A 13,526-nucleotide genomic window follows, 5' to 3' on the forward strand; every position below is an offset into this window, starting at 1 on the left:
TGGCGTGTCACATATTTAGAGGATCATCATTTAGCCTGGAGAAATAGTTTGCTGCTTTATAAGAAAGCCCTCCACAAAGCCAGAACATCTTACTATTCGTCACTGATTGAAGAAAATAAGAACCACCCCAGGTTTCTCTTCAGCACTGTAGCCAGGCTGACAAAAAGTCAGAGCTCTGTTGAGCCAACCATCCCTTTAACGTTAACTAGTAATGACTTCATGAACTTCTTCACAACTAAAATTTTTATCATTAGAGAAAAAAATACCAATAATCATCCCACGGATGTAATATTATCTAAAGCTACTTTTAGTACCATTGATGTTAAGTTAGACTCTTTTTCTCCAATTGATCTTTCTGAGTTAACTTCAATAATTACTTCTTCCAAACCATCAATGTGTCTTTTAGACCCCATTCCTACAAAACTGCTCAAAGAAGTCCTGCCATTGATTAATGCTTTAATCTTAAATATGATCAACCTATCTCTAATAATCGGCTATGTACCACAGGCCTTCAAGTTGGCTGTAGTTAAACCTTTACTCAAAAAGCCATCTCTAGACCCAGCAGTCTTAGCTAATTATAGGCCAATCTCCAACCTTCCTTTCATATCAAAAATCCTTGAAAGAGTAGTTGTCAAACAGCTAACAGATCATCTGCAGAGGAATGGCTTATTTGAAGAGTTTCAGTCAGGTTTCAGAGCTCATCACAGCACAGAAACAGCTTTAGTGAAGGTTACAAATGATCGTCTTATGGCCTCTAACAGTGGACTCATCTCTGTGCTTGTCCTGCTAGACCTCAGTGCAGCGTTCGATACTGTTCGACCATAATATCCTATTAGAGCAATTAGAACATGCTGTAGGTATTACAGGTACTGCACTGCAGTGGTTTGTATCATACAGTGGGGCAAAAAAGTATTTAGTCAGCCACCAATTGTGCATGTTCCCCCACTTAAAATGATGACAGAAGTCAGTAATTTGCACCAGAGGTACACTTCAACTGTGAGAGACAGAATGTGAAAAAAAAAAAATCCATGAATTCACATGGTAGGATTTGTAAAGAATTTATTCGTAAATTAGGGTGGAAAATAAGTATTTGGTCACCTCAAACATGGAAAATCTCTGGCTCTCACAGACCTGTAACGTCTTCTGTAAGAAGCTTTTCTGTCCCCCACTCGTTACCTGTATGAATGGCACCTGTTTGAACTCATCATCTGTATAAAAGACACCTGTCCACAGCCTCAAACAGTCAGACTCCAAACTCCGCCATGGCCAAGACCAAAGAGCTTTCGAAGGACACCAGGAAAAGTATTGTAGACCTGCACCAGACTGGGAAGAGTGAATCTACAATAGGCAAGCAGCTTGGTGTGAAAAAAATCAACTGTGGGAGCAATCATCAGAAAATGGAAGCCATACAAGACCACTGATAATCTCCCACCATCTGGGGCTCCACGCAAGATCTCATCCCGTGGGGTCAAAATGATCATGAGAACGGTGAGCAAAGATCCCAGAACCACACGGGGGGACCTGGTGAATGACCTGCAGAGAGCTGGGACCAAAGTAACAAAGGTCACCATCAGTAACACACTACAACGGCAGGGAATCAAATCCCGCAGTGCCAGACGTGTTCCGCTGCTGAAGCCAGTGCATGTCCAGGCCCGTCTGAAGTTTGCCAGAGAGCACATGGATGATACAGCAGAGGATTGGGAGAATGTCATGTGGTCAGATGAAACCAAAGTAGAACTTTTTGGTATAAACTCAACTCGTTGTGTTTGGAGGACGAAGAATACTGAGTTGCATCCCAAGCACAACATACCTACTGTGAAGCATGGGGGTGGAAAAATCATGCTATGGGGCTGTTTTTCTGCCAAGGGGACAGGACGACTGATCCGTGTTAAGGACAGAATGAATGGGGCCATGTATCGTGAGATTTTGAGCCGAAACCTCCTTCCATCAGTGAGAACTTTGAAGATGAAACGAGGCTGGGTCTTCCAACATGACAATGATTCAAAACACACCGCCCGGGCAACAAAGGAGTGGCTCCGTAAGAAGCATTTGAAAGTCCTGGAGTGGCCTAGCCAGTCTCCAGACCTCAACCCCATAGAAAATCTGTGGCAGGAGTTGAAAGTCCGTGTTGCTCAGCGACAGCCCCAAAACATCACTGCTCTCGAGGAGATCTGCATGGAGGAATGGGCCAAAATACCAGCTACTGTGTGTGCAAACCTGGTAAAGACCTATAGTAAACGTTTGACCTCTGTTATTGCCAACAAAGGTTATGTTACAAAGTATTGAGATGTATTTTTGTTATTGACCAAATACTTATTTTCCACCCTGATTTACGAATAAATTCTTTACAAATCCTACCATGTGAATTCATGGATTTTTTTTTTTCACATTCTGTCTCTCACAATTGAAGTGTACCTCTGGTGCAAATTACTGACCTCTGTCATCCTTTTAGGTGGGGGAACTTGCACAATCGGTGGCTGACTAAATACTTTTTTGCCCCACTGTATCTATCTAATAGACTCCAATGTGTACATGTAAATGGAGAGTCCTCTTCACACACTGAGGTTAATTATGGAGTTCCACAGGGTTCAGTGTTAGAACCAATTCTGTTTACATTATACATGCTTCCCTTAGGCAGCATCATTAGAAGACATAGCATACATTTTCACTGCTATGCAGATGACACCCAGCTCTATCTGTCCATGAAGCCACATAACACACACCAATTAGTTAAACTGCAGGAATGTCTTAAAGACATAAAGACCTGGATGGCCGCTAACTTTCTGCTTCTTAGTTCAGATAAAACTGAGGTTATTGTACTCGGCCCTGAAAATCTTAGAAATATGGTATCTAACCAGATTCTTACTGTGGATGGCATTACCTTGGCCTCCAGTAACACTGTGAGGAACCTTGGAGTCATTTTTTACCAGGATATGTCCTTTAACGCACATATTAAACAGATATGTAAGAATGCTTTCTTTTATTTGCGCAACATCTCTAAAATTAGAAATATCCTGTCTCAGAGTGACGCTGAAAAAACTAGTTCATGCATTTATTACTTCCAGGCTGGACGACTGTAATTCATTATTATCAGGAAGTCCTAAAAACTCCCTGAAAAGCCTTCAGCTAATCCAAAATGCTGCAGCAAGAGTGTTGACAGGGACTAGAAAGAGAGAGCAGATTTCTCCTGTTTTGGCTTCCCTTCATTGGCTTCCTGTTAAATCCAGAATTGAATTCAAAATCCTGCTCCTCACATACAAGGTCTTAAATAATCAGGCCCCATCTTATCTTAATGACCTTGTAGTACCATATCACCCTATTAGAGCACTTCGCTCTCGCTCTGCAGGCCTACCTGTTGTTCTTAGAGTATTTAAAAGTAGAATGGGAGGCAGAGCCTTCAGTTTTCAGGCCCCTCTTCTGTGGAACCAGCTTCCAGTTTGGATTCAGGAGACAGATACTATCTCTACTTTCAAGATTAGGCTTAAAACTTTCCCTTTTGCTAAAGCATATAGTTAGGGCTGGACCAGGTGACCCTGAATCCTCCCTTAGTTATGCTGCAACAGACGTAGGCTGCCGGGGATTCCTATGATGCATTGAGTTTTTCCTTCCCAGTCACCTTTCTCACTCCGTATGTGTTAATACACCTCTCTGCATCGAATCATATCTGTTATTAATCTCTTTCTCTCTTCCACAGCATGTCTTTATCCTGTTTTCCTTCTCTCACCCGAACCAGTCACAGGAGGTGGCCCCGCCCCTCCCTGAGCCTGATTCTGCCGGAGGTTTCTTCCTGTTAAAAGGGAGTTTTTCCTTCCCACTGTCACCAAAGTGCTTGCTCACAGGGGGTCATATGATTGTTGGGTTTTTCTCTGTATCTATTATTGTGCGATCTGCTGTACAATATAAAGTGTCTTGAGGCGACTTTTGTTGTGATTTGCCGCTATATAAATAAAATTGAATTGACTTGAATCACTTCGACATACAGGGAGTGCAGAATTATTAGGCAAATGAGTATTTTGTCCACATCATCCTCTTCATGCATGTTGTCTTACTCCAAGCTGTATAGGCTCGAAAGCCTACTACCAATTAAGCATATTAGGTAATGTGCATCTCTGTAATGAGAAGGGGTGTGGTCTAATGACATCAACACCCTATATCAGGTGTGCAAAATTATTAGGCAACGTCCTTTCCTTTGGCAAAACGGGTCAAAAGAAGGACTTGACAGGCTCAGAAAAGTCAAAAATAGTGAGATATCTTGCAGAGGGATGCAGCAAAATTGCAAAGCTTCTGAAGCGTGATCATCGAACAATCAAGCGTTTCATTCAAAATAGTCAACAGGGTCGCAAGAAGCGTGTGGAAAAACCAAGGCGCAAAATAACTACCCATGAACTGAGAAAAGTCAAGCGTGCAGCTGCCAAGATGCCACTTGCCACCAGTTTGGCCATATTTCAGAGCTGCAACATCACTGGAGTGCCCAACAGCACAAGTTGTGCAATACTCAGAGACATGGCCAAGGTAAGAAAGGCTGAAAGACGACCACCACTGAACAAGACACACAAGCTGAAACGTCAAGACTGGGCCAAGAAATATCTCAAGACTGATTTTTCTAAGGTTTCATTGGACTGATGAAATGAGAGTGAGTCTTGATGGGCCAGATGGATGGGCCCGTGGCTGGATTGGTAAAGGGCAGAGAGGAAGAAGGAAGAAGTCTGCATCCTTCAAGAAAAACGTGATTTTCATGCAGGACAATGCTCCATCACATGCGTCCAAGTACTCCACAGCGTGGCTGGCAAGAAAGGGTATAAAAGAAGAAAAACTAATGACATGGCCTCCTTGTTCACCTGATCTGAACCCCATTGAGAACCTGTGGTCCATCATCAAATGTGAGATTTACAAGGAGGGAAAACAGTACACCTCTCTGAACAGTGTCTGGGAGGCTGTGGTTGCTGCTGCACGCAATGTTGATGGTGAACAGATCAAAACACTGACAGAATCCATGGATGGCAGGCTTTTGAGTGTCCTTGCAAAGAAAGGTGGCTATACTGGTCGCTGATTTGTTTTTGTTTTGTTTTTGAATGTCAGAAATGTATATTTGTGAATGTGGAGATGTTATATTGGTTTCACTGGTAAAAATAAATAATTGAAATGGGTATATATTTGTTTTTTGTTAAGTTGCCTAATCATTATGCACAGTAATAGTCACCTGCACACACAGATATCCCCCTAAAATAGCTAAAACTAAAAACAAACTAAAAACTACTTCCAAAAACATTCAGCTTTGATATTAATGAGTTTTTTGGGTTCATTGAGAACATGGTTGCTGTTCAATAATAAAATTATTCCTCAAAAATACAACTTGCCTAATAATTCTGCACTCCCTGTATAAATGGTAAATGGCCTGTATTTGTATAGCGCTTTACACTACATTCAGTCATCCACCCATTCACACATACATTCACAGACCGGTGATGGCAAGCTACATCAACACATATTTAAACATGGTTGTAATCAAACTGCATCAGATTATTGGTGATCAACAGAAATCCTTGGGCTCAGCTCCACAAAGATTTCCAGTTTGTTTACTGTTAATGCAACATGTACAGCAGGTCCTGAGAAACATTAGCAGTATGACAGCTGAGTGTCACCACCTTCTTCTCATTCATCACACTTTGTTTTCATTCATGTCCTCCTCATTTTTACTTTTTAACATTATTACAGTTCAGTCACAGATTCACTCAAACACATGATCATGATTCATGCAGATTTGAGGAGCACACATCTGTTAGCTGTTCTTTCTTTCATGGTTAAGCTTGTACACTGATCTACAGCTGACTGACACTCTGAGTCATTTCCTCATTCATAAAGTCAAAGCTCGGTGGAGAGTGTACATCTGCACAAATTTACCTTGTTACAAAAGCAGAAATCCCAGTTAAACATTGGTTTGCTAAACATAAAGCTTTTACGGCCAATCAGTCATCAATATATCAGGATGGGGACGGCAATGACATCACAGATTTACCATAAGATCAGAATAAAATCTATGACCTCCATCTTTTTAACTCTGAGACTCTTTGGATAGTGTGTTGATATCAGATTGGAAGTTTCCTGCACTGCAAACATTGACTGTGTTACACACTGATCAGTGATAAGTCATTGTTTGATTGGAATCAATCACACTGATCGATTCATCTGATCAAAGTTCAAGCTGCTCAATGATAAGCATAGACATTATAATAAATGATGGATTTTGTATAAACTTTATTGAGTCTATGATGATGACCAAGTGACCCACACTGATTCAAACTCTTCTTCCTCCTGTTTTTATATCACTCTCAGCACTGACACGTCTTCATATTCCTGCTCCTCTGGATTCACACAGAGCTTTTGCTATTTATTTACCCGTTGCCATTGTGAATCATAGTGTCGGACTCCGTGACTCAGACTGAGCATGCTCAGAGCTGATTGACCTGACTCTGATCAGCTCATCTGCAACAGGAAGGTACTTCCTGGAAAATAGCTTATTATCTAATACGAGCTGATTATTGTTATTAATGCCTTATTCTCGTCACAGAGCACTGCACTTTCAGACTGCAGGCTTACTTGTGCTTCCTGGGATATTAAAAAATAGAAGTTTAAAAGTGTTTCTAATAAAAAGCTTTGAAAATAAATGCTTGTTTTTTTTAACTGTTGCTGGATCACTGATTTCACACTGTTGCAGTCAAAGGTGGAAATCATTCACAAGTAAACTTCATATTCACCAAAACGCAGTGTGATGTCATTAGGAAATGTCTCAGCCTCCAGCTTACAAGAAAGCATCTGACTACCCGACCGGGTAGCATTACCCATCATGCCGTGCAGCAGTGTCAGTTTGTAAATGTGCAATAATTCCTGCTCCAGGAATTACAGTATTTCACAGATGCTTTCTGCTGTGAACTTTGACCTGCTAAAGAGAGTCGGCTGTGGATTATTCATTTTTGTGTCTCATACTTAGACCTGTGAATAAGAACGCTACACAGTTAACCAGGGTCCCCTCTCTCTGAATTAGGAAAGGTCAGCAAGCCATGTGTGGGCCACGGGCCATACATTGAGTATCACTGTTTAAATGTGAACATTGTTCTGCTACAGTCAATGCACTAAATCAGAGAGGAAGAAAACAGACTTTACCATGAAAATCCTCCAGTATATACTCCTGCTAGTATAACATCAGTCTGATGTCTGCAGTTTAGTGTCAGCACAACTTTCACATCATATACATCTCAGCACAACTAAAACATAGAGACTGACCTCAGAATTTCAAGTCCACATCCTGGACTCTCCAGAAAACCACACAGCTGCTTCACTTCTGAATCCTGCAGGTTGTTCACGCTCAGGTCCAGCTCTCTCAGATGGGAGAGGTTGGACTTCAGCACTGCTGCCAGATAATCACAGTTCATCTCTGACAAACCACAGATCCTCAACCTGTATAAAGAATAAAAGATGTAGGTTTATTAGACAAAGTGTGTGCTTGAAATCATTCAGTGCTATTCAGAGCTGAAGAAGTTTCAGAATGTAGAAGTTTAGAAAACGGTAACTTCAAACAGCTGAAGCCAACAGGAAGCAGCTTCAAACAAACGCAACAAGAGAAAAACCATTAAAGTTTTACTTTTCTAACAAGAGTATTTTAAAGACAGCGTCACTGATGATCATCTTCTGTTCAGCAAATCTTTGGATGACCTTTCTGTCTTTATGTTCATCAGTGACGCTGTAACTCTGTGACTGTCCTGGGACTGTCACCAGTATTGTTACATCCTTTTTTCCTGAATTTCCACAGCTCTTATAACAGCAGTGTACATTAACCTGCAGGCACACACTGCCTCTGCTTCAGCACTGTTTATGATGCACAAACTGCAGGAACCAAACTCATACTGGCTTATTTGAATCATGTCTGTTTACAAAGACACTTTGAGGCTTTTATCAGTGTGTTTCCTGTCCTACTAGGAGTGATCAAACTGTTCTGGATCAGTAAGGGATGGTTTCCAGCCAAAGAAAGACCAACACTGTACTTCTTGTGCATTTATGGCAGGAACATCAGCGCTGTATCATTGGAACAACACAACACGCCCGATGAACAATGAGGACAAAGAAAAGGTGAGCAAGAAGACCATGGTGGTGTAGAAAGACTGGTAGGGGCTCCAAGACTGAGGAACAGAGACATCAGACTGAGTACCAGCTGAAGGTGCTGCAGTGATTCGGGGAGCTCATTCCAGTCTGAGGCTATACCGTGTGAAATACGTAGACCACAGTTTCTTCACCGACTTCAGCCAAATGAACATCTGGAGATCCATCAGTGCAGGAGCGAGTGATGAGCCATTTTATCATATACACAGATTCTCTCATCAGCTGCTCTAATGTGAGTGCACTGCTTGAATCTGCTTGAGCAGCAGTATATTGCTTGTGTTGTTCCTTTCTAATCAAAGATATGGGACTGAGCCACAGCAGCTCTTTATCCTGTTCTTCATTCTCATTGGTTCTTTGTGCGCTTGCTTTTAGAATAGTAGTCATTCTTATGGTTAAAAGAAGACAATCGGTTGTGACTAACACTTAGCCCCTTTAATATGATCCAGCCCAGGCTGCTGAGGGAGAAGTTGGAGGACATGCAGGCGGAGGTTCCACTGGTCCAGTGGATCAGCGACTGCCTGGCGGGATGACCACAGTTTCTGAGACTGCAGAGCTGTGGTCAGAGAGCCTGAACAACAACATAGGATCACTCCATAGAACTGCGCTGTGCACTTTCCTCTTCACCATCTATATGGCCAACTTCAAGTACATCACAGAAATTTGTCTCCTCCAGAAATTCTCTGATGACATGGCCATTATTGAAACCATGGAAATGGGACGAGAAGAGGAGTACAGTAGACTGATTGGTCGCTTCGTGGTGTGAGGAGAAACACCTGCAGCAGAATGTGGCCAAAGAAAGGAGCTGGTGGTGGACTTCAGCAGAAACAGATCCCGACCCTCCTCTGTCCGCATTTGTGGGACTGACTTTGAAATAGTCACATCCTACAAATACCTGGGAGTTCAACTGAATCACAAGCTGGAGTGGTCTGCCAACAGAGACAATACCTTCAAAAAAGGTCTGAGCCCACTTTACTTTCTATGAAGGCTCAGATTCATCAATGTATGCAGCAGACTGCTCTTTGTTTTATCAGTCTGTTGTTGAGAGTACCATCTTCTTTGCTGTGGCAGAAAGAAGGAGCACGAGAAGCTGCAGAAGTAGCAAGGGCTCAGAGAAGAGCTTGAGAAGACGTGGAGGGAGAAGGTCTGCAAAGGCGAGTGAGGAATTAGTTTTAATATAAATCTTTATCTGTTTAGTGTGGAACAGTCTTTCAAACAGCGATCTTATGAAACACAGTCCCAGTTAAAATGTGTTGTTTCAAGTAAAACATGACTTATACTGCTCTGCTGCAGTTTATGACATCTTTTGTCCCAGTTGTTAAAATAGAAAAAGGCAGCCTACTGGACATTTAACACAGGGGCTTAACTGTGACTAAAAACAGACCTTCAGTACAAATGTATTTTGGAGCAGTGTGTGAATAAAAAGTCCCCCAGTTGTAAACCCCTTCCTGACACTATGACACCCCCCTCCTCCAATCCCTCTCTCAGCAGCAAGACATCTTCTTCTCCCCCTTCCTCCCAAACATCTCCCAGTGTCACAGTGGATCAGGTCAGGAGACAACTGAGGAAGCTTCGCCCCAGAAAGGCAGCAGGCCCAGACAAGGTGTGTCCTAGGATGCTAAAGGCGTGTGCTGCTGAACTTGGGGAGCCGCTACAACGAGTCTTCAATCTCAGTCTGCGACTGGGGAGAGTGCCCGCCCTATGGAAGACATCCTGCATCGTCCCGGTCCCCAAAAAGAACCGGCCCAATGAGCTGAATGACTTCCGACCGGTGGCACTGACGTCACATGTTATGAATACTCTAGAGCGGCTCTTCCTCAACCTCCTCCGACCACAGGTACAACATGCCCAGGACCCACTACAGTTTGCATACAAGGCGGATGTTGGAGTGGAGGATGCCATCCTGTACCTCCTGCATAGAGCCCACTCACACCTGGATGGGGGAAAAGGCACGGTCAGGATCCTGTTTCTTGACTTTTCCAGTGCCTTTAATACCATCCGGCCCTGTATGCTTCAGGAAAAACTGAACAGGATGGAGGTGGACCCCCCGACTACCTCACCGACTACCTCACAGTACGTCAGGCTGAAGGACATCATGTCTGACACTGTGGTCAGCAGCACAGGAGCACCACAGGGAACTGTGCTGTCCCCTCTTCTCTTCACCCTGTACACCTCTGACTTCTGCTACAACTCTGAATTATGCCACATTCAGAAGTTTGCAGATGACACGGCCATCATGGGGTGTATCTGGGATGATCAGGAAGAGGAGTACAGAAGTCTGGTGAGGAACTTTGTCGAATGGAGTCACACAAACCACCTGCAACTCAACACCTCAAAGACTAAGGAACTGGTTGTGGACTTCGGGAGGTCCAGAGAAGGTCCACTGCCGGTTCAGATAGAGGGGGAGGAGGTGGAGGTGGTCAACAAGTACAAGTACCTCGGGCTGTGGGTGGACAATAAACTGGACTGGTCATGCAACACAGAGCACCTGTATAAAAAAGCCCAAAGCCGACTGTACTTCCTCAGGAGGCTGAGGTCTTTTAACATCTGCAGGAAGCTCCTGAGGATGTTTTACCAGTCAGTGGTTGCTGGAGTACTTTTCTATGCTGTGGTGTGCTGGGGGAGCAGCACAGCAGAGAAGGACTCATCCAGGCTGGAGAAACTGATCAGGAAGGCTGGCTCTGTGGTCGGCATGAAGCTGGACACTCCGGTGACAGTGACAGAGAAAAGGACACTAAAGAAACTGCTGGACATTATGAACAATGCTGGGCATCCTCTGCACACGGCCATTAACAACCAGAGGAGTCTGTTCAGTGACAGGTTGCTTCTCCCCAAGACAAGAACCAACAGACTTAAAAACTCCTTTGTCCCACACGCCATCAGACTGTTTAACTCCTCCCTGGAGGGGAGAGGGAGGGGAGACAGGAGGACAAAGGAGGGGGGAACAACTAAGCTGTAGTGCCTCTTCAACGGTGCAATAGACTCCATACTTGAAATGTGCAATTCACTTGTATTTTTTATTTTTATTCCTATTTATTCTATTTATCCCCTTCGTATATTTTATTTATATTTGTCTCTGTATTTATATGTGTGTGTGTGTGTGTGTGTGTGTGTGTGTGTGTGTGTGTGTGTGTGTATATAATATTCTGTAACTGTAACTTCTGTCGGTGCTGTCCTTTTGGAAACCGAATTTCCCAGATGAACCCACCCGAGGGATTAATAGAGTTTTATCTTATCTTAAACAAAAACTCTGATCACAACAGTAGCAGTGATGATGACGCTGGTACAGTTTAACTCGGAAACTTAGTCTGTTTACACAAACTGAGAAAAGAGGTTGTAACTGAAATAATGCACTAAGATTGAGTGTATCATAAGATATGAAGTCCAAGCTTTACCTTTGAATTGGATACAATTATGGCAGCCATAACAAATAAAAGAGGCACTGGACTCAAGATTAGTTTCAAACCAAGTCACGACTAAAACATCAGAAGTGCTGTGAAACAGAATTTGCCCCATCCTAATTTCTTTTTGATCATTTGTTACATGTTGTTTTTTGTTTGTGTGTTGCTAGTAATACTGACTCAAGCTTTCCAAAACTGCGGTTCAGGGCAATTAACTTTTCATATAGGGGCAAAAGTCCTCACGCTGATGTGAAAGACTCATTGAAATTTATTGCAAATGTAGTTCTTGTTGCCATGTGTGACAGAGCCAATTATGTAAAGGCGCAGGGTAGGTTTGGTTAGCTTTTTCCCCACCTTAAAAAAAGGAAATCATCACTTACAAACCTCTTTTTGTATTTAATCAGCATCTCTTTCTCTAATATTAAAATTTGTTTGATGATCTATAACATACAATTATGAGAAATATGCAAAACAAATAGAAACCCTAACCCTTGGTGGATTAGTGTAGTACAGATGAATAACAGATGTGTAATTTTATCAAAATTCACAGAGTGCTTCACATCTGCCCTCTCTGATTGTTTGGAAACACTTTGCATATTTAATGAATATTTGAAAGTTTTACATCTGAAGGTAAAATATGGTTTTGTTCCCTGTGATTAAATCTGAGCATCAGTACAGTGTTGTCCTGATGGAGGTGTCATTAACAGCAGCCAGTATGATCCAGGCTTTAGCTGCTGGGTCCCTGTGTGACCTCTCAGACTGTTTAACAGATCAGACACAAAGAGAATCAGAGACAGAGCAGCTCTGTTCTTTAAAGACAAACATGAACCCACTCAGTACACACTTTCCCCAGAGATATGAGCATCACTGTCCTCAAACAGCAAACGACTGAGTCTAATATTTTTACCTTTGTTGTTTCATTGTTTTCTTTTTAATGAATCTTTGTAAAAATCTAAGGATGTTTCAGGTCATATTTATCCAGGAAAACACAAACATCTAAAGAAGCTCATGACAGGTCTCTGACCTAGTTTGTCCAGGTTCAGCACTGAAGTCTGGAGGTTGAGGTTTGGACCTGTCACTCCTCATAGATGGACAGCTGGCTCCTGCAGACTCTGCTCTGTTCTCCTCGTCCTCCATCATCATCTTCTTGCGGACTTCAGTCAGTCTGAGAGGTAAACCACAAACACTCAGTGAGTTCACATTAACAGAAGTAACTGAATTAAAGTCGCTGACCTCTGACCTGTCATGTAACCTAAAAACCAGGTCACATGGTCCACATCAGGGATCACAGAAACCTGATCTTACCTGCAGAACATTAGGAACAGCTCTGAGTCAGATGCAGTCAGCTCTCTGCAAACTCCAACCTCCGTATAAAACTATATTAAAAGCTCTTTTATGGCCATGCAGACACTTTAAGATCACATGATGTTCACACATGATTTCTGTGACTGTCGTAGTTTAACATGTTAACTCCGTACATGTAACATTCATGTTGATGCAGATCTCAGCTCCACATCAGCTCTGCTGAATAGTCTAAAGTTTCTCTGACACAATGAATTCAAACAGTCTGAGGAAACAAGGATGAACTTAAAGCTCTGACTTTATTGCTAGAGACGTATGAATCAAATGTTTAATCCACATTTGGAATATTTTGTCTCCTCAGTTTGAGCTGAAGAGATTTTTTTTTGTTGAACTGCTCAAAATCTATGTTTCCTTTTAATAATGTTTATTTCCCTCGTGTCTTTAAGAGCTCTTATCATTAACTTAGCGTTAGCGCTCTGCAGGTCTCTGCTGTGTAAATACTAATCACAGTGACAGTAAAGGAGGTAAAGGCCATAAATAAACACTGCAGCTGAGCTGTGACGTCATCACGTAGGCTGCGATCTCGGAGTCTGCGGACTCTGGCTGTGTCCCAATTAAGAGACTGCACGCTTGAAGTACGCATTCCAAGTGCGGTTACGTCACCGCCACGCG

At 42.6% G+C, this 13,526-nt stretch overlaps 1 protein-coding gene across 1 annotated transcript in view; it reads right to left on the reverse strand.

Annotated features, from left to right (window-relative positions):
• The window catches only part of LOC308396273 (ribonuclease inhibitor-like), a 42,906-nt gene that overhangs the window by 23,896 nt on the left and 5,484 nt on the right, over positions 1-13,526 (reverse strand). The window contains exons 2-3 of the mRNA XM_080881463.1: positions 12,577-12,717; positions 7,282-7,455 (exon numbers count right to left, since the gene is read on the reverse strand). Coding sequence (XP_080737589.1) covers positions 7,282-7,455; positions 12,577-12,695 — 293 coding nt within the window. The 5' untranslated portion in view covers positions 12,696-12,717. The remainder of the gene's footprint in view (positions 1-7,281; positions 7,456-12,576; positions 12,718-13,526) is intronic.

Source organism: Rhamphochromis sp. 'chilingali' (assembly GCF_963969265.1).
Source record: "Rhamphochromis sp. 'chilingali' genome assembly, chromosome: 1".
Classification (NCBI taxonomy): domain Eukaryota; kingdom Metazoa; phylum Chordata; class Actinopteri; order Cichliformes; family Cichlidae; genus Rhamphochromis; species Rhamphochromis sp. 'chilingali'.